We start from the raw sequence: 26,292 nt of genomic DNA, 5'->3' as shown, positions 1-26,292 counted from the left end.
GTGACGTCTTAGAAGATTGTAACCCCATAATACTCAACCAGTGAGGAACTGGTGGAGGGACTTGCATGCTAGGAGATAAATTACCTGTTGTGACTTCCCTGGATGTACCCGCTCAGACACCCAACCTTGCGAGACTGTTATTAAAAAGTCTTACTTTTGCTGTTCTTCGTGCCTCTAAGTCCATTCTTTGGGTTTGGACGGGTGAGTATGTTTCTCACAGTACTATATCATACAACCAAAAGGTTTTAAACAATGTTTGAAAATATTATGTTTGAAGAGTTTGGGGAAATGGGTAATCTCATACATTGCTTGTGGAAGTGTATATTGGTACAGTTTAAAGGACAAAACAAAATATGTAAAACTTGCCAGTATACTTATCCTTTAACAATTCCACTTTCAGAAATTTCTTATAGTTACACTTATACATTACATGAAATGATCTATGTAAATGAGTATTTATTGCAGGACTCTGATAATAGCAACTATTGAATACAACCTAAGTGGGTACCAAGAGGAGACAATTTAAATCACACTGCATATACACAGTAAAGGAGTATTTATTGCAGGACTCTGATAACAGCAACTACTGAATACAACCTAAGTGGGTACCAATAGGAGACAATTTAAATCACACTGCATATACACAATAGAGAACCCAGAAATATACCCTTGCCTATATGGTCAAATAATTTTTATCTAATACCATTCAATGAGGAAAAGATAGAATTTTCAACAAATGGCACTGGGAAAACTGGATATTCAGGGGGAAAAATGAAGCTGGATCCTTATCTAATATCCTATACAAAAATTAACTTAAAATGAGACGGGCACCATGACTCATGCCTGTAATCCCAGTGCTTTGGGAGGCTGATGTGGGAGAATTGCTTGAAGCCAGGAGTTCAAGACAATGCTGCGCATTACAAGGTCCTGGCTCTACAAAAAGCAAACAAAACAAACAAACAAAAACAACATAAACAATTAGTTGGGTATAGTGGCAAACACCTGTAGTCCCAAATATAGTCCCAGGTACTTTGGAGGCTGAGGCAAGAGGATCACTTTAGACCAGGAGTTCCAGTTACAGTGAGCTATAATTGCACCACTATACTCCAGCCTGGGTGACGGAGTGAGACCCCGTCTCTTAAAAAAGAAAAACAGAAACAAAAAGGCCAGGCGCGGTGGCTCACGCCTGTAATCCCAGCACTTTGGGAGGCTGAGGCAGGCGGATCACGAGGAGACTGAGACCATCCCAGCTAACACAGTGAAACCACGTCTCTACTAAAAATACAAAAAATTAGCCAGGCATGGTGGCACACACCTGTAGTCCCAGCTACTCGGGAGGCTGAGCCAGGAAAATCGCTTGAACCCGGGAGGCAGAGGTTGCAGTGAGTCAAGATTGCACCACTGCACTCCAGCCTAGGTGACAGAGCAAGACTCTATCTCAAAAAAGCCAAAACCAAACAAACAAAGCAACAAACAAAACCTGAAATGGAGAAATGCCTACCTGTATGACGACATTGGATTTGGCAGTAACTTCTTGGATATGATGCCAAAGGGAGAGGAAACAAAACAAAAAAAAAAAGAAACATACTGGATTTTATAAAATTTAAAAATCGCAAGAGTAAAAATGCAACAGAATAGCAGAAAATATTTATAATATATCCGATAAGGGAACAATATCCAGAATAGAGAATTCAACAATTAAAAAAAAAAAACTTGGCTAAAAATGGGCAAAGGTCTTGAGTACACATTTCTCCAAAGATAAGTAAATGGCCAAAAAGCACATGAAAAGACGCTCAACATCACTGTTCATTTCAGAAATGCAAATCAAAACTAGGAGAGATGCTACCTCACAACCACTGGGATGGCTACTATCAAAAAGCAGAAGTAAGTGTTGGCAAGGATGTGGAGTAATGCATACCCCCACCATGTTGATGGGAATGTAAAATGGTAACAGCCACTGGGGAAAACAGTATGGCCATTCCTCAAAAAATTAAAAATAGAATTACCTTATGATTCAGCAATTCTCCTTCCAGATATATACCCCAAGATTGAAATCAGGGTCTCAGAGAGATATCTGTGCACCCATGTTTATGGCAGTATTATTCATAATACATAGTATGTGGAAGCTGGCTAAGTATCCATCCACCTGTGAGTGGATAAGCAAAATGTGGTATATTCATACAATGGAATCGTACTCAACCTTAGAAAGGAAAGATATTCTGCAAACCACTACAAAATGGATGACCCTGGAAGACATTATGCTAAGTGAAATAAGCCAGTCACAAAAAGACAAATGCTGTATGATTCCACTTGTAATGGGGATTATTGTTAATGGGCACAGAATTTGTTTTACAAGATGAAAAGAATTCTGGAGATGGATGGTAACAGCTGCACAATATGATGAATGTATTTAAAACCACTGAATTGTACACTTAAAAATGACTAAGATGGTAAGTTTTATGTTATGTGTATTTTACCACAATTTAAAAAAAGGGCGGGGGGATAAAGCTGCCTTTACATATCAATACGGAGTGCTCTTGGTGCTGAACTGTGCTGGGTTAGTAAGGTTAAGCTTGGAACTGTTTTCCAGAATCCCCTTCCTTCTGTGGCTCTGAGTAAGATTTGGCCAAGAGAAATTTGCACAAGATTTTAGAAGGCAGGAGCAATGCAGCAGCCATGATTCAATGAAGATTTCAGGATTAGCATAGTGATGAACACTCACAAAGGTATGTGGAAAGCTTTAGGTTGTCCCCACTCTCCTCCAATTCATGTCCTGCTCTTCCTGAAAGCATACCCCATTGCATCAGCAGCAGCCCCAGGCTATCAAATCCAGTTAACTGTACAGAGGCAAGAGTCTCCCAAATAATCCTTTCTGCAATCTCACCTCAGCAGCTGGAAGTGCCTGTTTCCCAGATTTCCCTAACAAGCTCTGACTTGTTCACCACACTAATCTTTCAGAAAGCCTGGTTAGTGATTCCTCTCATTCTCCACCTCTCCTTTCTGGACCTTCATTTCTTCAGCAACTCCTACAATTAAGTAAAGGCCAATTCATTTGATAAATGCCATATATGTCTTAACACACACAGTAGCTCCATTTCTCTGACTGAAACTTGTCTCATACATTCCTCAAGATCAAGAAAATCTACAGGATGCAGAATAGCATATATACTGCAATTCAATGTTTTTTTTTTTTTTTTTTTTTTTTTTAAAGAGGGACAAAGAAAATAAATATAATTGCTTATATATGCAAAATCTGCAGGACAAAAAACCTGGTAACATTGGTTTCTGGAAGTGTCCAGATAGGAATGAAAGAGGGGTAGGTATCACTGTATACACTCTTTTGTACAATTTGAATTATGAAATGTGTTTGTCTATTCAAAAATAATAGAGTGCTTTCAGAAGACTTCTCAAATAAAATTAGTGATATATCTTCCATTGGCCATCTTCATTTTAAGCCAGCTAGTAAGCCGTTCATTATTTGAAATTAAAATCAGTACTATTCATAAATCTGTCTCATCTTCATAATTTTAATTTCCCGATCTATCGAGCAAACCTATCCTAACATCACAGATGACCAATGGAAAATAAAAAATAACATGAATGATGACTGGCTAAGGTTTATTCTGAAAACCCAAGGATGGCTCAACATCAGAAAATCTAGTCATGGAATAGATTACACAAGCAGAACAAAGGAGAACATGATTATTTCAACACAGAAAAAGCATTTCACAAAATTCAATACTAAATAAAGACAAAAACTCAAACTAGGAAGAAAACAGCCTTAATCTAATAAAGGGCAGCTACCAAAAACCTGTAGCAAATATACTTAATTAGATTCTGGAAGCATCTTAAAAGTCAACATCAAGATAAGTATGCCAGTCCAGTCCAGCATGGTGGCTCACACCTATAACCCCAGCACTCTGGGATGCCAAGGAGGGAGGATCACTTGAGGCCAGGAGTTTTGAGACCAACCTGGGCAACACAGTGAGACCCCATGTACTAAAAAAAAAAGTTTTAAAATTAGCCAGGTGGGGTGGTACATGCCTGTAGTCCCAGCTACTTGGGAGGCTGAAGTGGGAGGATCCCTTGAGCCCAGGAATTTGAGGCTGCAGTGAGCTACCATTACACTACTGCACTCTAGCCTAGGTGAAAAAGGGAGATGTTGTCTCTTAAAAAAATAAAAGCCTACTTTTATACCTTCTGCTTGAAACTATACTGGAGGCCATGGCCAATTTAGGAAGGCAGTATAGCAAAGTGGTTAAAAACTCAGGCTCTGGTACGAGACTGGCTGGGTTCATATTCCGGCTAGCTGACTAAATTGGGGTTAATTACCTGTCTCTCACTTTACTTAACTGTAAAACAGATAGTAGTACTTACATCATGTGTTTGCTTACAAGATTAAATGTATTAAATCATGCAAAGCACTTAGAATACCCAGCACAAAGTAAATACTGAACAAATGTTAGCAAGATAATAGAAAATACTATTTTCTCAGATTTAAAAAATTTTTGAGAGATAGGGTCTCGCTATATTGCCCAGGCTGATCTTAAACTCCTGGCCTCAAGTGATCCTCCCACTTCCTCGACCTCCCAAAGTGCTGGGATTATAGGCATGAGAAATTGTGCCTGGTTGACAACAGACTTTTTTTTTTTTTTTTTTTTTTTGAGACACAGTGTCACTTCTTCACCCAGGATGGAGTGTGATGGCATGATTCTGGCTCACTGCAACCTCCGCCTTGAACCTCTGGGTTCAAGCAATTCTCCTGCCACGGCCTCCCCAGTAGCTGGGATTACAGCCATGTGCCACTATGCCTGGCTAATTTTTGTATTTTTAGTAGAGACGGGGTTTCATGCTGTTGGCCAGGTTGGTCTCAAATTCTTGACCTCAAGTGATCCACCTGCCTCGGCCACCCAAAGTGCTGGGATTACAGGAATGAGTCACCGTGCTAGGCCAATAATTGACTGTTTTAAAGCAAAATAATGATGTATTGTGAGACTGTAAAGACAAGAGGAGCGATGAAAGTACACTCTTATTTCTTACATTTTATGTGAAATAGTTTAATTCCATTTAACCCTTTTTCCATTTGCCCCAAGAATACTTGCAGGCAGCACTTGCAGCTACAGAGTTTACTGTGAGATACCATTGCCACAAAGTATCTTGCTTTTATAATTATTGTTGCATTGCTCCAGTAATATTGACTCTGGAAACAAAAGACATCATTCTATTTATAGCATTCTGTTTTTAGTAGTGGTATTTCCGTTTATAAAGTACAGTAATTCTCAATCACTGAAAATGTCAAATCCTAGAATATACAGCATTCCTATAAGTGATGTTAACATTGTTCTTCAACAGTTGTTGGCCAAAAATTTGATGAATCCAATTTTTCTGATATAGGTGATTCTAATGATTCACACAATTCTGATGTTAGTTCTATTTAAAAATAACTCCAAGAACAGTTTTTATATTTTCACATTGGAAATCAGATTTGCTTCATCCTCAAAGAGTATGTTTATGTAAAATTAAATGAGTGCTGGCAGTGAGCTGCACCTTTTTTTTTTCCCCTAAGAAAAGGGTTAATGGTAGACTGTGGTAAGTTACAGATACATCTTATAAGCTCTACAATAAACATAAAAAATTGGTAGATTTAACCCAACCATTTTATAACTACATTAAACATAAATGGCCTAACATTCTACTTAAAAGGCAGAGTATCAGACTGGATTAAAAAGCAAGACCCAACTATATGTTACGTACAAATTATTATCACTACAATGACAAAAAGGTTAAAAGGAATAACAAGATACCTACTATGCAAACACAAATCATAAGCTGAAACTCTACATTAATATCAGGCAAAATAGGCTTCAGAACAAGGAATATCATCAAGGATAAAGGGAGGTATGTCACAATTATAATGAGGATAACTCATTAAGAAGACATAAAAGTCCTAAAGGTATAGGGATCTACTAACAAAACCTCAAAATACACAAAGCAAAAACAAACTAGGCTATAAATTTCAATAAATTTGAAATGATTAAAATCATACAGAGTATATTCGTGGACTGTAACCAAATTAAACTGACACTTAAAACAAAAATGTGGAGAATACTGAAAAATTTGGTAATTAATATACTTCCAAATAGTCCAAAGTTAAAAAGAAATAAAAAAAATTAGAAAATACTTTGAAATGAATGACAATGAAAACCTAAAAATATAAATGCAGCTAAACCAGAACTTAGAGATGAATTTATACGTTTAAATGCTTATATTTGAGAAGAAAATCTAAAAGCAATGGTATGGGCTTCTATCTTAAAGCTAAGAATAGAAAAAATCAAGCCAAAACTAACTAGGCAGAGGTAAGTTATAAAAGGTAAAAATCAATCAAATAGAAAATAAGTAGAGAAAAATCAAAGAACGTGGTAAAAAGATCTATCCAATTGGTAAACATTCTCTACTTGGGCTGGTGGGAAAAAAAAGATCAATAAACTGATTTCACCACTTATAGCAACAGTATTAGAGTTCTTAACCAGTGCCACATAGGAAAAAAATAAAAATCATAAAGATTGGAAAAAAACATGAAACTGTCTTTATTCAGAGACTGTTACATAGAAAATCTTATAAAATACACAAAAACACTCTTGTAACTGAGTCCAGCAAGGGGAATAAACAAGAATCAAGTCTATCTTTACGTATTATCAATACTTGAGGAATTTCTAAAAATTATATTTTTTAAAAAATAAACACAAAATACTTAAGGATAAAGCAAAATATTTGCAAAGCCTATACCCTGTAAGCTACAAAATGCTGCCAAGAGCCGAGAAACATTGAAGATCTAAATAAATGAAGAGATACACCATTTATAAAGATTCAATATTGTTAAGATGTCAATTCTTCCCAATTGTTCTACAGATTAGATGCAAGTCCCATAAAAATTCCACCAGGGTTCTTTTTTAAACAAATTAATGAAATGAAATCCTAGAAGAGCCAAAACAATTTTGAAAATGTAGAAACTGGAGGAAATAAACCACCTGACTTCAAGATTTACTATATAGCTATAGTAATCAAAGCAGTGTGGTATTACATAATGATAAACACATTGATCAATGGAACAGAACACTCACCTGAAACAGACCCGCATACATAGAGTCAACTGATTTTCAACAAATGAGCAAAGGAAATGTCTTTTTAATAATGGGGGCTACAACTGGATACACATATGTAAGAAAAAAATCAAACTTGATTGTTTCCTGATATATACACCAAACCTTATTTGAAATGGCTCACAGACCTAAATGTGAGAGCCAAAACTTTAAAACTTCTACAAGAAAACGTAGTAAAATAAAAATCGTTGTGCGTCTGGATTAGGCAAAGATTTCTCAGGAAGAACACAAAAAGCTTGAACCATAAAACAAAATGATAAAGTAGACTTCATCAGAACTTACAATTTCTGCTGTTTGAAATATACCACACTAAGAGGAAAAGGCAAGCAGGTGACTGGGAGAAAATACTCATAACACAAACATCTGAGAAAGGACTTATATGTAGGATATTCAAATAACTCTTCCAACTCAAAAACAGAAAAAGAACAATTTGAAAATGGGCAAGAGTTGAATAGTTACTTGACGAAAGATGTACAAATGACCTACAAGTACATGAAAAAGTGCTCAACATCATTAGTGTTCAGAGAACTGCAAGTTTAACTACAATGAGATACCACATTTCCACTAGAGTGGCTAAAATGTGTTGATGAGGATGTGGAGTAACCGGACTCTCACATATTGCTGCTGGGAATGCAAAATGGTACCACCACTTTGTAAACTGGCCATTTCTCCCAGAGTCAAACATACACTTACCTTATATACTTACCTTATAGTACAAGAGAAATGAAAACATATATCCACAGAAAGACTTCTATACATCTAGTCATGGCAACTTTATCATGACCAAAAACTGTATAGAACTGAAAAATCCATCGCTAGGTAAATGGATAAACAATTTCTGGTATATCCACACAAATACCACTGAGCAATGAAAAGGACTGAATGACACAGATTCAGGAATCTCAGAACCATTATGCTAGAAGAAGATACAAAAAGGACTATGTGATAAATGATATGAAACTCTAGAGAAGTCTGAGTATACCTTTGACAAAACTCTACAACTGTACACCTCAAATAGGTGCATTTTATATGTAAGTTATAGCTTGGTAAAGTTAACATTTTCTGCATATTAGAGGACATAAGATTTCTCCTCTTTAAAATAGGGACAATAATATCTACATCATATGTTGTTGTCATAAGTAAATGAGTTAGGATTAGTTCATATGAAACACTAAAGGCTTGTCTGGCATATAATAAAAACAAAAAAATGTTAGCAGGATAACTACACGACAAAGTCACTATAACCAGTGGTTCTCAATTTAGGGCAATTGTACCCCCCCAGGAGAAACTGGGCAATGTCTGCAAACATTTCTGATTGTCATGATTGGAGGGGTACTACCAGCAACTAGCCAACAGAGGCCAGGGATGTTGCTAAACATCCTACAAGGCATAGAACAGCCTACACAGCAAAGAATAATCTGACCCAAAATGTCAATACAACAGAGGTTCAGAAACCCGTTTATTAAAAAAAAAAAGTGACAGAATAATCCATAGATGGAAAAGAAATATTCCAAGTGCACATAATCAACATGGAATTCAAATCCAGAATGTGTAGGGGTGTGTGTGTCGGCAGTGGTGCAAAAGTAATTGCATCTTTGGACCATTAATTTTTTTTTTTTTTTTGCATAAAGGAATATAAAACTATTTATTAACCACTGTTCACCAGTATTTACAATAAAGTAAACAATATACAGTTGGATAACACTCTGATTACTACAAAGTTGTTCTTCCTGGCTTTTGTTGAACCAGTAATGCAAATAACTGAAGATAGAGCCTACATGTAAGGAATCAGTTGGGGTAAAGAAAAAACATGCAGGTCAATAGGTTAGATCACAAAAGGCTGTTCACACATTTATGGCAGCAGGTCTTCAACTGCCAACATCTCTAACCATCTGATTAGGTTTATATGAGCGAAGTCTTACATATTCCATTCAACATTACCTTTTAGTCAATGTAGCAACAGGGATTTCAACATTTTGTTAAGGAATGGCTCACTAGGGAAAATTTTAAATTTACATTTAACTTAAGTTTTGTTTAGCTAGTTAAAACACACTAGCATTTGTCTAGTTTCCTCACATGGATGAGGAAACCTGCTGCGATGGCAGTGATAAAATTTTTCCTTTTAGGAATTTTGCAAATAAACCACTGCAATTATAGATACTTTAAAATTATCCAATTTAAATTGTCCTATTTAGAATTACTTATTCCACTTAAAATGTATGGCTTCAGGAAAATTTTCAATTTAACTTGAAGTGATTATCTCTTACTTTGGTCAGAATAATGGCATCTCAGAAACATGGGTTTACCTGTGATTTTTTGTTTGGGTGAATGCTTAAAAACAAATAAAAATTTACATATGCATTTTATGGATACACACACACACAAAAAAACATGTAAAAAACCTAAAATGGTCCTTAGGCTTATGAGAACACAAGTTTTGATTGAGTAATGACTATGGACATTTCCCCCAACATTTAGAAAAGCTGTTCTTCAATGAAGAGGAAATAATGTACCATGGTATCAAATGTTCTTTTCTGATAAAGGAAGCAACTACAGAAAGCTTTTATTTATTTGTTCAAAGTAACCAGTGCTATGGATGCAAAAAACCCCCCAACAACTCTTCCAATGCTACTTTCAAAACAAACATATCAAACTTGATTTTCATTAGGATGTAGTTATTTCGTCACACTAGTAAATCAAAATCCAAGACCCAAATTTTATATATATATATATATATAAATATATATATAAAAAAACAATGTGAACAATTATTGAGCTTCATCTTCTGGACAAGAATGCCAAGTTAGTTTCTCTTCATAAAAAGCAATTACAATTTGAGGACACTTCATATTTGCCTCTTTCGCCAGCACCAAGTCTGCCTCATCTGAATCTTTCCATTTCATAAGAAACATCAATTCTCCACTGCTGTCTGTGGCACCAATTATTCTTTCAGGATCAAGACCTCTGGCAAATCCTCTTGGTTTGTCAGCAGCATCTCTTTTCTTCTTTGATTTGCTGTCATCAGATTCACTGTCAGATAAAGATTTTCTTTTTGTACCATCTTTTCCTTTGCCAGCTGAGAGTTAAGAAATGCTTCAATCAACTCTGGACAATCTAAATTTTCTTCAGGTTCCCAAGTATTGTCAGCATCTGTAAATCCCTTCCACTTCAGGAAATATTCCACTTTCCCATTCACTACACGTCGATCTAGTACTTTTTCCACCACAAATTCTTCAGGCTCTGCCTCTTCAACTTTTTTACTCTTTCCATTCTGTTTTTTTCCCATTTTTTGCAATGTAGTTTTATTGGAGGCCATTTTTTATTGCAGACTTGAAGAACTATTATTCACCGCCTCTGAGCTGCTCCGGGTCGCGGGTCTGCAGCGTCTCCGGCCCTGCGCGCCTACAGCTCTCTGGACCATTAATTTTAAATCATTATAACTAGGCTCAAAGACACCTTTATTAATCAAAACAGGAACCATTACAATCAACACATTTTTGCCAATAAGAAATAAATTTGTTTATTCCTGTAGCATAAAAATCCATGCTTCCGATTCAACAAGCTCTTGGAAAGCATTTTTCTGCATCCTGCTGGTGTGGAAGCGTTTCACCTGCAAAAAGTTGTCAAGATGCTTGAAGAAGTGGTAGTCGGTTGGCAGGAAGTCAGGTGAATCTGGCAGATGAGGCAAAACTTCATAGACCAATTCCTTCAACTTCTGAAACACTGGCTGTGCAACATGCAGTTGGGCATTGTCATGGAGAAGAACCGGGACCTGCCAAGAGTGGTGACTCACGCCTGTAATCCCAGCACTTTGGAGGCTGAGACAGGTGGATCACTTGAGGTCAGGAGTTCGAGACTAGTCTGGCCAACATGGTGAAACCCTGTTTTGACTAAAAAATACAAAATTAGCCAGGTGTGGCGGCAGGTGCCTGCAATCTGAGGTACTCGGGAGGGTGAGGTAGAAATGCCTGAACCTGGGAGGCAGAGGTTGCAGAGGTTGCCGAAATTGAACCACTGCACTCCAGCCTGGCGACAGAATGAGACTATGTCTCAAAAAAAAAAAAAAGAATTGGGCTTTTTCTGTGGACCTATATCAGCTGCAGGTGTTGCATTTTTTGGTGCACCTCATCAATCTGCTGAGCATACTTCTCTAATGTAATGGTTTTGCTGGGATTCAGAAAGTTCTAGTGGATCAGACTGGCAACAGACCACCAAACAGTGACCATGACCTTTTTTTGGTGCAAGTTTGGCTTTGGGAAGTGCTTTGCAGCTTCTCAGTCCAACCACTGAGCTGGTCATCACTGGTTGTCATATAAAATCCACTTTTCACTGCAAGTCACAATCTGATTGAGAAATGGTTTATTGTTGTTGCACAGATGACGACACTTCAAAATGACAATTTTAAAAATTTTTCCTCAGCTCATGAGGCACCCACTTATTGAGCTTTCTCATCTTTCCAATTAGCTTCAAACGCCAAATGACCATAGAATGGTCGAAACTGAGTTCTTAGGCAACTTCCTGTGTAGTTGTAAGAGGATCAGCTTCGACAATTGCTCTCAATTAGTTGTTGTCAACTTCCAATGGCCGGCCACTGTGTTACTCATACTCAAGGCTCTAGTCTCCTTTGCAAAACTTCTTGAATCACAGCTGCCCTGTATGTTCATTAGTAGTTCCAGGGCCAAATGCGCTGTTCACATTTCGAGTTGTCTCTGCTGCTTTATGACCCATTTTGAACTCAAATAAGAAAATCGCTTGAAGTTGCTTTTTGTCTAATATAATTTCCATAGTTTCAAATAAATATAAACGGCAAGTAATAAGTCATTAGCAAAAAACCATAAAGTGAGAAATGCCCATTAAAATGATGTATAACATAACCACATTTATTTAAGAAGGTTTAAGAGGGTATTCCAGTATCAAATGACAAATTTCTTCTTTTTTTTGAGACGCAGTCTGGTTCTGCCCCCGGGGCTGGAGTGCAGTGGCCGGATCTCAGCTCACTGCAAGCTCCGCCTCCCGGGTTTACGCCATTCTCCTGCCTCAGCCTCCCAAGTAGCTGGGACTACAGGCGCCCGCCACCTCGCCCGGCTAGTTTTTTGTATTTTTTAGTAGAGACGGGGTTTCACAGTGTTAGCCAGGATGGTCTCGATCTCCTGACCTCGTGATCCGCCCGTCTCGGCCTCCCAAAGTGCTGGGATTACAGGCTTGAGCCACCACGCCCGGCCGACAAATTTCAACAATGCAAAAACCTCACTTTTGCACCATCCTAATATACCCTACAAATCAAAAAGAAAAGAACAAGACCAACAGGAAAAAGAAGAATGAGACCAAGACCAGAAAACAAAACATCCTCGTCCTGCAAGGAATGCAAAGTGAACACAAGATAGAGTTTTAAAACCAATAAACTGACAGAAAATGAAAATTCTGATAATATTACATGTAGGCGATGACACAGAAGAACAAGAATCTGTATTATACACCACAGAGAAAAGGTAATTATGGCCAATACGTATACATGCATGAATGCACATATACATTCTTATGCATGTATTAGAATAACAAACAATGGTTAAACATAGTGGTTACTCTACAGATTGATATCTTCAATTACTGTTCCTGCTTTTTGGAAGCTTTTAAATGGTTCCCATTCACTGAACACTTATGTATCCAGTAAAGTACATAACATAGGTGCTTTATATACTTCATATTTGTTAGTTAATAAATCTGTTGCAAATATTAATAGTCCTCTTTTTTCAGATGTGTAAGACTGAGTTTCAGTGTAAACTGAATCTCTGAGAGATTAAGTCATTTTCTCAAGGTTCAGAACAGTAAGTGGCAGAGCCAGAATTGAGGCTAGGGTCTTTCTACTCCAAAGCCTAACCCTATCACCCAGAGTGATACAATATTATGACCTAGGCCCTGATACTTAACAAAATTAAAGCATCCTTGGGAATATTTCTAGTTTTCATAGAAAGATCCTCAATCAAGATCATTCTGGAATGGGCAGATAAAAAGAAATGGGATGGCAAAATGCAGAGCAAGCAAGGCAAATGAAAGCTACAAACCTCGCCCCTAGATAAATGTACACATGAGCCAGGAGCGGTGGCTCATGCCTGTAATCCTAGCACTTTGGGAGGCCAAGGTGGGTGGATCACCTGAGGTCAGGCGTTCAAGACCAGCCTGACCAACGTGGTGAAACCTCGCCTCTACTAAACACAAAAAAATTCAGCCGGGCGTGATGGCAGGTGCCTGTAATCGCAGTTACTTGGGAGGCTTAGGTAGGAGAATAGCTTGAACTCAGGAGGTGGAGGCTGCAGTAAGCCGAGACTGCGCTATTGCACTCCAGCCTGGGCAACAAGACCAATACTCTGTCTCAAGCCTGTAATTCCAGCACTTTGGGAAGCCAAGATGGGTGGATCACGAGGTCAAGAGATCGAGATCATCCTGGCTAACACAGTGAAAACCCATCTCTACTAAAAATACAAAAAATGAGAAGCGTGGTGGCGGGCGCTGGTAGCCCCAGCTACTCTGGAGGCTGAGGCAGGAGAATGGCGAGAACCCAGGAGGTGGAGCTTGCAATAAGCCCAGATGGTGCCACTGCACTCCAGGCTGGGCAACAGAGCGCAACTCTGTCTCAAAAAAAGGTTAAAAAAAAAAAATATATATATATATATATACACACACACACACACACACAGATGTGCAATTATGTATATAATTTCAGTGGTTCACAAATTCCCTGGGAGCCCCACCGACAGGCTTTTCTTCGGATTCCAAGTTAAGAACGGCTACTTTAGGAACTAAATTCATTTATAATATTTAAGTGACCATTCAAATTTCTTTGGCCAGAGTTATGCTATCAGTTTCACTCACACTGCTGGTGTTCAGAAATCTTTTACCTTGGTAAAATTTACCATCATTCTTACTGTAATGAGCTCTTTGACCTAGAAGTACATACAAGGGAAGTAATGAGATTGGTAGACATATGACACTGGTAGAATTAGTTTAACTTAACATCTGTGTAAAGGCTACCTTTGAGAGTTCAAAGATAGAACAAGGAACATCACAATAAAAGGAAAAAAAAGGTTGGCTCCTTTTTGTATCTACAGACAATTACTGGTGAAACTTACATTCCACTTTATACACACATTTGCAAAAATGCACCACAGGGTTCAACATCTTCAGCTGTCATACAAGAAAATGTCACACAACAGGGACATAAATCCACTAGTCTATTTTTTTCACATGTATTTGTCTTTTTCTTTATATGTCCTTCTTTCTCATTTTGGGCACTGGATTGTGGCTTTCCTATTCTCTAGTCCCACTTACAATTCTTTCATTCTGCCATTTTTATCCTTGAAAAAGATGTAGGATTATTTTGTTATATAGATTTCATGTTTTCCAGCAACTTAGCTAATCTTTCCCTCAATAAATACATCTAAACCGGTTACTTTCTTAATCTATCCTTCTCAATTGAGTCTTTTAATATGAACCTTTTGATTGTGACAACAATACATTGCCCGACCAAACAGTTGTAAAATCTAGTTTTAACAAGAACCTCCCCAATCCTTGGTATCTGTTCTTCATCCTCCACCATTCCCCAGATGATGTCTGATCACGTCTTCAGCAAGAATTATGTCAGGTTACTTTAGCCAGAACCTGATGTATCCTCTTAATTTTCCATCCGCTGATCGCCCTACGCCCAACCATCTTGTTCCTTGGCTATAAATTCTCACTTGCCCACGCTATGTTCAGAGTTGAGCCCAATCTCTTTCCCCCACTACAAAATCCCATTACAGTGGTCCATATACTTATTTCGAAGGTCCTGAATAAAGTCTGCCTTACTGTACTTGAACGAGTATCATCAAATACTTTTTTTAAACAATAGAAAGAGAGGCACCATCTATACTGTATTCTGGTTTGGAGGTATGCTCCATCCAGCATACTGTCTCGTTTATTTCACAAACATCTGAGTACATCTGTGAGAAGAACTGTGTTATGCAGACAAAAGAACTAGTGAACACTTGTGGGGAGACTTCAAAAATTAGAGAAATGATGTAAAATTTCCTTTTTCTTAATGATTGATAAAGCATGTCAACCATAAATTTATCTGCAACGTTTAAAAAGTTATATTTTCAACAAGCATAACATGTGGGGAGAGATTACAACATAAAATGACTCCTTACCACATAAATTTGGCAATTAATCTTAATATTACCTCCTTAGACTTAAAAGAACACTCCCTAAGCATACAGATTTATAGTATTCAATCCCTTAATTTTTCTAAATATCTTCTAGAATTTGACTTTAGTCTCCTTTCCATAATTGAGAATAATTATTTCTCATAAAGATGGTCTGCACGCCCCAACTTAACTTTCATCTAGGAAATTAGTGTAATGAATGGACCAGACTTTGAAGTTTTTAAAATCTGGATTTGAAACCCGGCTCTGCAAACAAGCTAGTACAAGTTACTTGACTCCCTGAATCTCATTTTATTCCCCCTCGTAAAGCATGCTAAAATACATCTCATAATGTTCTAAGGGTGAAATAAAATAAAACATCTCTATTACTTAGCACAGTACTTGGCATAAAATCCAATGTCTAATCAACAAAGCGGATTCTAAGCTTCTCAACTCCTGCAAGATAGAGCGTGCGTTTCCTTAAATCTCTGCCCTCACAATAACTAGCACTATTCACACAGAAGAGAAACTCGGTGACTTCCTGGGACTGCCTTAGGAGAAAGTTTCTGGAAGTTTTGACATTCCAGAAACCTTCTCCTAAGGCAGTCCCTGGGAGTCACTGAGTCCCTTTATTTCCATTATTTTTTTTTTGAGGCAGCCCTAACTCCACAGACGTATATTCCAGTGTCAGATACACCAGATGTTTACAGAGAAATGTTTTCGTGATATTTTAATCGTCTTAATAGCCTTTCAACAGGTTCTCATGGTTCTTAGAAGACGAATTCTTTACTATGGCCTAGTGATCTAGTTGGTCCCAGCTCATTTGCCACCCTCACTCAGGATGTTCTGTCCACATCTGCCCTCTAGCCGATCCTTAAATACCCTAAGCTTATTGCATCCTCGGGTCCTATTTCCCTCCAACTGGAATGCCCCTCTCACATCCTAACAGGCTAGGTTCAAACACCGCCTCCTAAGACAGCCCTTGTCTTGAGTCCTCCGCCTTTCCCAGCACTCCACTGTATTCATAGCACAGCACTTCCCCACCACCCCAAATTCTCCCTGCTTTTTTCCCAACTGAGTTGTCTCCTCTACACTGTGGGCTTCTTGAGACCGTGCCTGCTTTCACACGCCTCCCCACTGCCTAGAACCGTGTCTGGCACAGAGCAAGCCAGCGACCTCCGGGCTGCGGCTTTGAGGCCCACTGCGCATTCGCTGTAACTGCGCGAACTAACTCCCAGAACAGCCCCCTTTCCTGGGTCTCGAGGCCAAGCGCCTCCTTTCCCCCAGAGGGCCTTCGTCGGGAGTGTTGGCCGCTCATCCTGCCGCGTCACAGGTGAGGTTTAGGATTCTCCGCCGCGGTGCACCTCCACGAGACCGCGAAGCAGGTGAACGTCCTCCCGCGGAACCTGAGCTGCCAAGGCTGGGGAGGGTAACAGAAGCTGGCGTCGGCTGCCTCCAGAACCTGTCAGGACTCTTTTATGTGGACTACGGAGGTGAGGTGTCGGTCAGGGAGGTGGGCCCTGGCTCAGAGCAGTAAGAGAGAGCAGAAAACTGGTCACCGAAAAACGGCTTCCAAAGAACCAAACTCACCGGAAAGCGTAGGCTGCCCAAACGCCCCGAGGGACTGAAGCTGAAGGGAGGAGCCCTCGTCAGCGGACAAGAGTGCGCGCGTCGAGTTTGCGCAGCCGCAGTAAAAGCCGCAAGCTCTTCGGCAGGCTGCGCAACCGCAGTGGAGGCCTCGTGTGCCCGGGGTGGGGCACGAAACTGGGCGGAGCTAGGCTCCCTCGCGCGTTGACGCGACTGGTCGCGGCGGAAGGGTGTAGGCACGCAGGCGCTATGGTGGCTCGGGGGGCAGGGAGGCGGGGCCGCGCAGGCGCTGTGAGAGGCGGTAGCGGCGGCGGCGGCGGTGGTATCGGCGGCAGCTGTGAGGGGGTTCCGGGAAGATGGTGCTGATCAAGGAATTGTAAGTGGGTCTGTGGGCGCGAGCGAGGCCGCGGGACGGCAGTGATGGGAGATTCGTTGATGAAGAAGTGGCAGGATATTCCCAAATCGGAGTCAGCCCTGTGTCAGCCCCTCCCTGCGGGCGCCCCCTCCTTCCCACAGGCGCCCCCGGCCCCCTCGAAGCCCCTCAGCGAGTGCGCCCCTCGGCCCTCCAGGCACTGCCGTGGTAACACGGCCTCTCTCTTTCCCGGGGCGAAGGCGGCTGGGTCCCGGCCCGAGCGCATGGCTCGGGAAGGCGCGGCCGGGAGTTTCCGCTGGGACCCGCCTTCTCCCCAACCCCCCACCCCTAGTCTGGGTCTGGGCCCACCCCCAGGCCCGCCGGTGGGAAGTAGCCGCAGTCCGAGGGTGGGAGAGACACGTTGATTCTGACTGTGATTTGTCGTCCGGGGTGGAGTCCGCTGGTAACCAGCGGGAGATGGGCTTGCCGGTTGAAGGCAGCCCTCGTGTCAAGACTCGCGGTGGGACGTTGGCGCCCTGAAGTTCGTGCTGGAGCCGGGAATCCGGAAAGCCTCTGCTCTGCTGGGCAGCTCCGTTGACTTGACGGGAGAGCCTTTTCTCTTTTGGTTTCCGCATGTTTTAAGATGAGGTGACATCCTGGGCCCCACCTACTTTCTTAGAAGTTAACACGTGGTCTGTCAAATGGAGGGATTTCGAGGTGCATCCGACCGGCCAAGTGATTTTGTTGAAAAGTCACGGCTTTTCCCACTGGCAAGGACTGTAAACATTACGGAAATCTGCCTGCCTTTGAATGTTCAACTGTCACAGCTGGTTCGTGTCGTCAGCATCCTTTGGGCAGCTACGGAGGTCGAGTATGGCCCATTCGTTGGTTTTCAAATTCTTCATTTTAAATTCTTAGAAATAGTTTTGGCTTAATTTAGCTTTCTTCAGACACCTTAGTGTTCTTAAACCTCCTTTAAAAAGTCATTGATGTCACTTCTCTGAGGCTTAATACCTCCCAAAGACTCCCTGTCTCACCCGGAATAAAAGTCAAAGCCTCTGCAACAGCTACAAGGCTTTACACTTTTTTTTCCTGCCCTGATCTCATTTACTACCTTTCCCTTGCCCATTCCATCTTCGCAAGCTTCCTTGCTGTTGATCTACTACTCCAGAGTAAGTTCAGTTCAAGGCCTTTCCACCTGCTTTTGTTCCTTTTGCTTGAAATGTTCTTCCCCAGGCTCTCTAACTCACCTCCTTCCAGGTCTTTGCTCAGACGTCACCTTCTCAAGGAATCCTTTTCTGAAGACCTAATTGCAGTTCCCACTATTTGGGGTGGTATTTATCTTCCCTGCTTTGTCGGTCTCCATAGTACTTACCACCATCCTACATGCAACACAATTTATTGTTAATTTTTTTCTCCTACTAGTTGTATTCTCTTTTTTACATGTAAGGGCCATGAGTTTGTTTTGCTCACTCTCATATCCCCAGTTTTTAGAATAGTACCTCGCATGTAATAGGTGCTCAGTAAATATTTGTTAATGAGTTGATGAAAAATGATAACTTTGGCCAGTGACAGGGATTTTGAGAAGAGACATTTTGCCTTTTGTTGGTAGAGTGAAAATTTGCAGTTAAAGCTTATTTATAGTACTGAATATTGGGCTTATATAAAACTTTTCTTCCAAGTCATTTATATGGTGTATCGAGCAAGTGTTCATTACTCTGACTTCTATATGATGTAGGTAGATGGGTGGCAGACACTAAAACAAATTGAGAAAATAAGAAAGAAGGAAATTGACTTGGCCCAAGTTACACAGCAAGTGAGTTGCAGAACTGATTTTAAATAGATCTAGTCATTTTTCTTTCATTGGAGTATTTCCTACCTCCAAAAATGTTACAGAAACACAGTGTTGAGTAGATCCCTTTGACAGTATGTGAGTAGTACGAAGCTAACTCTTGGAAAGCAGTTACTATTGGGAATTTGCGCACTGTACTTTTTGCAAACATTTGCTTTCATTATGAAGATTTAAATGTACCCAGATAATGAATATTGACACGTGCCCAAAGTCGAATTATTTTTCCCAAAGAGTTATAAATTAGATTTCTTGATGTTAACTCTTTATGTGTATCTCCCCTAGATTTTTTTTCCTCCTAGACTTTTTGAAGGTAGGAGCTGTTTCTTAAGTAATGTCAGTATCTAGCACAGCGTCTAGTCCTAACATGCTGTATTCAGTGTTGTTCAATAAAAAATTGATACTTATTACTCTCAAGTCAACTTCCTAAAATTCTTGTTGGTTAGGAGCAATGAATAGCTTGTTCCTATGTGAAGATATTGGTAACTAAAATATTTTCACAAATGTTTGTTGTCTTACAATATTCTTTTTTTTAATTTAATTTAATTGAATTGAATTTTTTGAGGCGGAGTCTCACTCTGTTGCCCAGGCTGGAGTGCAATGGCATCATCTCTGCTCACTGCAACCTCTGCCTCCCAGGTTCAAGCGATTTTCCTGCCTCAGCCTCCCAAGTAGCTGGGACTACAGGTGCACACCACCATGCCTGGCTAAGTTTTTTGTATTTTTAGTAGAGACAGGGTTTCACCCTATTGGCCAGGCTGGTCTGGAACTCCTGACCTCAGGTGATCCGCCCACAAAGTGCTGGGATTACAGGCGTGAGCCACCACACCCGGCCCTCTATTTGTTTTTTTATAAGAATAAAAATGTTAGAAATGACTTTCGGAGTGGGCTGTTTCCCTTCAAGTTATTATTTAAGCAACAGATGAAGTTACCATTAATGTAAACTGGTTTTAAAGAATGAGTTACTGATTCCATTTGGAAATTAGGAGGATTTTCAGACATTTGAACATTTTCGATTAGCACTAAAAGTTGAATACTGCTTTTGGAATAACAACAGAAAATCAAAACCTGTATGTTCCTTTTCCCTTTTACTTGTTAAGCAAATCTTGAAGAAGTTACTTGATTCATTGTTCTGAATGTCTTAATCAGTCACTTTCATTTTTTGAAAGAAATTTCCTTGAAAGTGTTCTTAAATAAAAATAGGGATCTAAAGTGAGTGTAAAATTACTCAGCAGTGATTCTTTGGTTTTGTGAAACTTTAGGGAAGACTAACTTTTCCTTCTCTATCCCTTCCTTCCATTCCCTCTGCAGTCCATCATCTTGGTTCAGGCCTTTGTGACAGTTCTTGCCTAGCCTCTCAAAAGATAACTTTCCCCACTTCTCCTGCTTGTCAGTGTTTTTAACCACCTGCAGATGACTTCTTCAGGTCAACTGTAGTTGTCACTTACCTCTTGGAACAACCTGGGATTCCTTATCGCCAAATGAATTTAATGGATTTCTTACCATAGTATTCCAGGTCCTGATAATCTGCTCCCAACCTATAGCTTTCTAGTCTCCCCTCCCCCATTTTATGTTTTGGGACAGTGAGCAAGTTAGTGTGTACTGAGGAGAGAACTAAAATGATTCGGAATTTTTAGGTATGGAAGGACTTACAAGAAGTTTGTTCTTGATGGAGAGTAGAAATTAGTGACCATTGTGGGTTTGAGAATGTTCATTGTTTTTGAATCACCATTATCAGAAAGGCAGAGCGGTGAGTAACTCAGTAGTCAAAGGGGAGGGAGTAACAGATATGTGTTATACATGTTGGAGATTGAGGTAATGTGAACATTCAGGCATAGATGTTTGAGGAGAGTAGGAAGAAAGGAGTAGGTGGAAAGTGTAGCTGGAATGCAAACTAGATATAATCTGGGTTGTATTACCCTCTTCATACTTACAAATAAGAAAGACTATTAAAAAAGAATGCCTAGGCCAAAAAGATTGTCACTAATACAAAAACTAAGCTAAATGGCTCTTACTGTAAGAAAAAAATAAAAAGAAATTATAGCTGAAAAGAAATTGGAATGAGGAAAACTATTGAAATTTTTCCATAAAATGACACATAAGATTAGGAAAGTATGAGAAGGATCGTATACCCGCATCCCCCAAAAAAGGAAGTTGCTGTCTTGGAATCAACTATAATTATGAGACCATTTATATACAGGGATGGTCTTGATTTTCTGAATTTATGGTGGGAATAAATTAAGGACTCTCCTTATAAAATCTAGAGATAAAATGCAATATTTTGATAACATAATATACCATGATATTGTTTTTGGACTTTGTCTTTTAAGACTGCTTGCAATGGAGCTATAATGACATCTTTTTGATATATACAGTAAGAAACTCTTGGATAGGATCAAACATATGTCAGTCTCATATTGTATATATACTGGAAGGGATTATTATAAGCATCAAGTAGTTTCCATAGTAAAATTTTTTCTTATTAATTCTACACGACTCCTTATTTGTATCTCAGTAAACTTGAGGAATAATTGAATAGTGGGGGAACAGTTTCTGGAAGCATTTATTCAATGAGATTCAAGACACGTATTCTGTAAGAAGCATCATAAAAACAAAATGCACAGTATATAGGTGGAGAAAGAAACCATACTAAAAATTTTGTCAGGGCAACCTGACCAGACAATCTACAAATAATACAGTCTGTACCCTGCAGTTTTCAATGTTGAGTTTTCTGTTTTTTCTTTACAAGAATCTCTGCAGCTGCTGTTTGGGGTCCTGGGAACACTAAATGCAAATGATCATTGAGACCCAGGAATGATAGTTTTATTTCCCCAGTTAGGGGGTTAGGCATTGCAAAGACGCTCTTCCATAAATGACACACTTGTATTTTTTGATTTAAGAGACCTGTCTCTGTTATCATTGGATTTAAGGTGAAACCTCTTCAGGGATCTGTGTTTAAAGCTATTTCGTATGTAATATATATATATTTTTCTTTTGTCTTTTTAGCCGTGTGGTTTTGCCATGTTCTGTTCAGGAGGTGAGTTTTTCTTGCTTCTGCATCTTTTTATTGGTATATGTACTGTACTTTGATATGTTACTCTAAACTCACATTTTCATAGTATTGATTTACCTTTTCATTCTACCTTATGTGACAAAATTAATTATATGAATGATAATTGCAATGAATTGCAAAATGAATTAAATGAATGATAATTTCTTGCTACACTGTCTTGTTTTGGAAGAGTCTAAAGAATGTAGTTTAACCTCCTGTCTAGTGCAGGAGTTCTTTCTACAACATCCTAGAGAAATGAGGCTCCAGCCTTAACGTAAGTACTTAAAGGTTAAGTAGCTTGCTACTTAGGGAAGCAGCCTGCTTTACTGTTGGACATTTTAAACATTTGTGTTTGGACCAAAATCTGCTTTTCCTATAATGCTTGACTCTTGTTTGCAGTTTATCCCATTTAAGCAATGGGAAATAAGCCTGTTCTGTCTTGCAGTGGTTGATCCTTCAGGTTTTCTCATGGCAGCTCTCCCCTCCAGGCAACCCCATTCCCCACAAGCACTTTTATTTCATCTTCGAAAGTCTCAAGGTTAAACATTCCCAGCACATTCACTTGGCTCAATACAGCATGAGATGTAGACTTCCTACCAGCTGGTCCTATACTATATGTGTTATAGTTGTTGATCTGAACTGAAAACAGTATTCCAGACATGGTGTGACCAGCACATAACTAAGAGCTCCTTGTTTTCCTCAGCCTAGACGTGATACAGAAATATATCACCTATTCAGAACTTGCATGTCCTGCAGTTATAGCCATGTGTAGTGTAGCCAAGAATGAAGATAAGAGCAGAAACAGCTTCTGAGAAATCAAGATATATATAGCAAAACCCATAAAACCCTCTAGGCTCTTCTTTAACTTGCACACAGTTCCCATTTGCTCAGTTATCTGGTTTTCCTAGAGCTGACAGTAGATTAGAAGCAGTGACTTGGAAGTGGGACAAAACAAACTGATAACCTAAGAAGTGACAGCTGACAGAAGACAGAAAGAAATGCAAGAAGTGAAAAAGAGTAGCTCTCTGGCACTGTTTAGTGTAGACTTGAACACAGTTGTGTATATCTCAGGAGGATTCACTACGTTAAAACACTCCAGAGAAGCCAGGGACCCTATTCTCTGTTTGCACAATTGATTGTTTGAAGTTGAATGTGGAAATTGACATTAGTTTCTGTTAGACCTTTTCTTTTGGTTTCAGCTGGTTGAATCAGCTTCTCCAAAATCTCTTTGAGTCTTGGTATTATCACTGAAAATACTCTTCTCGGCTTTTTGTTATACTCCCCTTTTTTTTTGGAGATGGAGTCTCCGTCGCCCCCAGGCTGGAGTGCAGTGGCACGATCTCAGCTCTCTGCAACCTCTGCCACCCGGGTTCAAGCAATTCTCCCTGCCTCATCCTCACTAGTAGCTGGGATTACAGGCACCCACCACCACACCTGCCTAATTTTTGTATATTTAGTAGAGACTGGGTTTCACCATATTGGTCAGGCTGGTCTTGAACTCCTGACCTCAAGTGATCCACCTGCCTCGGCCTCCCAAAGCCCTGGGATTACAAGCATGAGCCACTGTGCCAGGCCTACATGCACTTTTAAAACATGCCTTCTGTGTCTATTTCTTACTCTTTTTTTAAAAAAATTTTTATTCTTAAAAAAGGAGAATGAGAGAAAGCCTAAGTAGCATGCCATGAAATATCAGTCCATTAACTTTTTTTTGTATACAGTTCTTTTGAATTTTTGTTATTGTGTGTTCATTAACAGAATGAAATTTATCTTTTGACTTAGACTCATTTTAGTCCTATTTTAGAGTATGATAGTGTTTAAAAGTACATGTTGAAGGTATTTAAGGATCGTGGCATTTTTAGACTAACCCTAGTGTTGTATCATGGAAAGCCGAAAGGAGAAATACAGTCCTCTCTGCAGGCTCTACAGACATTTATTTTGGGAGCATTTAAGAAATATGTTTGGTTTCAACTTCCCAAACACTTCCAAATTGAGTAAGAGTGTGTGTGGGGGTGTGTTTTTAAATTTAACTAATGGGCAAGATAGCAGCATATCTCCATGCGATTTATAGATACGAATATTTACTGAGCTTAAACTACCGGTTGTTTTGGTCCCTCACATAAAATGTTAGTTTTGAAATTACAAGTTCTTAGAGGTAGATTTTTGTAGCTTTTCTTTGAAAATATGCTTATAAAGAAAAAATACACTTCTTCAAGCTGTTTTCATTAGAGGGAAGAAATTTAGCCAAATTTGAAGAGATGGAAGATAGTGCCATGGTTGGGTCACTGGAACAAATAAGAACACGAGAACTTTTCCCAACATTTGTTGAAACTAGCAACTCCTGATTGGCGGAGAAAATACAGCTGACTTACAGATATATTATTGATGCAGGCTTCTGAGACTTCTGATTTATGTTAAATGAAATAGAAACTACTGTCAGCAATTTCCTGCCTTTTATGGTAATATGTGTATAGTTATATTACTTTAAAAACAGTTTCTGTTTGTTTACTTGAGGACTCAAAATGAACATTTCTGATCTTGGGCCCCCAATACTGTTTCTGGTTAGCTGAGGAAGGACCAAATTGGGTGTATCATAAATAAGTCAAGGAAAAAACGACCCCAGAAGTCTACTAAGATTTGGACTATCTATTATGTTTCTTTGGATCTCCAGGCTTTTGTTATTGTAGTTTACATCCTTCCCCTTTATCATTAAGAACAATATGCTGGATGCTCAGCTTTAGTTGGCAAAGTGCCAGTTGTATTTCTGCCATAACTTGGAATTTTGTGAAGTTAAATGAGAAATAATAGAGGTGAAAATGCTTTGTAAAGTACAAATATGTATTGTTCGGAAGTTGAAGCAAGTTTTGAGACATTTTCTTGATAAATGGATAGTGTAAAGGCACCAAAGTATTTGTAACTGGCAAATTTTTTGAATAATGAAAGTTCTATAAAATACAGGTTTTTAAAACTGTATAATCATCTGCGGTTTGTCTTCCTAAACATTGATTTCTAATTTGAGTTGTGATCTCATATTGGACACAGTTGTGCTGAATGGTTTGGATATGCTTTTCTATATCTTGTATATTATTAAGATTTTAGCATACAAAATTTCTGCAATTACTACTGACTTACTGAATTTCTGTGTTCTTTGAAATTTCAGTATCAGGTTGGGCAGCTTTACTCTGTTGCAGAAGCTAGTAAGAATGAGACTGGTGGTGGAGAAGGAATTGAAGTCTTAAAGAATGAACCTTATGAGAAGGATGGAGAAAAGGGACAATATACACACAAAATTTATCACCTAAAGAGGTAAGCGGTGTTCACATTTGACCTGGCTTACTTATGATGCATGTAACTAGCTAACTTAACTAGTAGATGTGAAGTACATTTTTCATTTCAGTGTGATAATATGTCGCATTTTAATTTTTTGAAAGAACCTCCTCCTTTATTTGTTATTTGTAAATTATAGAAGTATTATATCTGCTTATAACAAAAATTCAAATAAAAACTTAGTCCCTGCTCCTTGCCATCAAATATTTGTAACACAGAGAGAAACACCAGAAGCAGCTTAGAGTTTATCCTTCTATATCATTTTCTGAATATATTCAAAGGAATTTTTAAAACATAGATAGCAGTGTATTACTTGTATCAATTTTAGTTTTCTACAACAAATGACCATATGAATGGTTTTGCAGTTTGCTTTATTTCTCATGAACATCTTCCATATTGTTATTTAATATCTGTGTGATTCTTTTTAAAGCTGAGCAAAATTTCTTCTGGACGTAGTTTACTTAACCATTCCCTGCATTGTAAGTCCATTTAGGTATTTTAGATATTTTCTAGTTTTTGTCTGTTATAAATAATGTTTCTGGCCAGGTGTGGTGGCTCACATCTGTAATTTCAGCACTTTGAGAGGCCGAGGCAGGAGGATTGCTTAAGCCTAGGAGTTCAACACCAGCCTTGGCAACATAGGGAGACCCCATCTCTACAACAACAACAACAACAACAAATTGACCGGGCGCAGTGGCTCATAGCTGTAATCCCAGCACTTGGGAGGCTGAGGCGGGTAGATCATGAGGTCAAGAGATTGAGACCACCCTGGCCAACATGGTGAAACCCTG

At 39.1% G+C, this 26,292-nt stretch overlaps 1 protein-coding gene, 1 long non-coding RNA gene and 1 pseudogene across 5 annotated transcripts in view; 1 reads left to right on the top strand and 2 right to left on the bottom strand.

Annotated features, from left to right (window-relative positions):
- LOC113219890 overlaps positions 1-17,072 on the bottom strand; it is a 67,495-nt gene extending 50,423 nt beyond the window's left edge. Inside the window, exon 1 of one of the 2 annotated variants that reach the window (XR_003306863.1) lies at positions 16,928-17,072. This is a non-coding gene — a long non-coding RNA (uncharacterized LOC113219890). The remainder of the gene's footprint in view (positions 1-16,927) is intronic. The other variant, XR_003306864.1, reaches the window with a different exon arrangement.
- LOC111525355 lies at positions 8,768-10,593 on the bottom strand (annotated as a pseudogene). Its single transcript, XR_002726076.3, has one exon. The product of XR_002726076.3 is annotated as a chromobox protein homolog 3 pseudogene (transcript).
- A 94-nt stretch (positions 17,073-17,166) lies between the features above and the next one.
- PITPNB (phosphatidylinositol transfer protein beta) overlaps positions 17,167-26,292 on the top strand; it is a 67,410-nt gene continuing 58,284 nt past the window's right edge. For both annotated transcript variants that reach the window (XM_023190714.2, XM_023190715.2), the window contains exons 1-3: positions 17,167-17,300; positions 22,132-22,162; positions 25,335-25,480. In XM_023190714.2, coding sequence (XP_023046482.1) covers positions 17,281-17,300; positions 22,132-22,162; positions 25,335-25,480 — 197 coding nt within the window. In that variant the 5' untranslated portion in view covers positions 17,167-17,280. The remainder of the gene's footprint in view (positions 17,301-22,131; positions 22,163-25,334; positions 25,481-26,292) is intronic.

Source organism: Piliocolobus tephrosceles, chromosome 19 (assembly GCF_002776525.5).
Source record: "Piliocolobus tephrosceles isolate RC106 chromosome 19, ASM277652v3, whole genome shotgun sequence".
In the NCBI taxonomy this organism is placed as follows: Eukaryota; Metazoa; Chordata; class Mammalia; order Primates; family Cercopithecidae; genus Piliocolobus; species Piliocolobus tephrosceles.
Note: the sequence above shows the minus strand (reverse complement) of the source record. Positions and strands in the feature narration are given on the sequence as shown.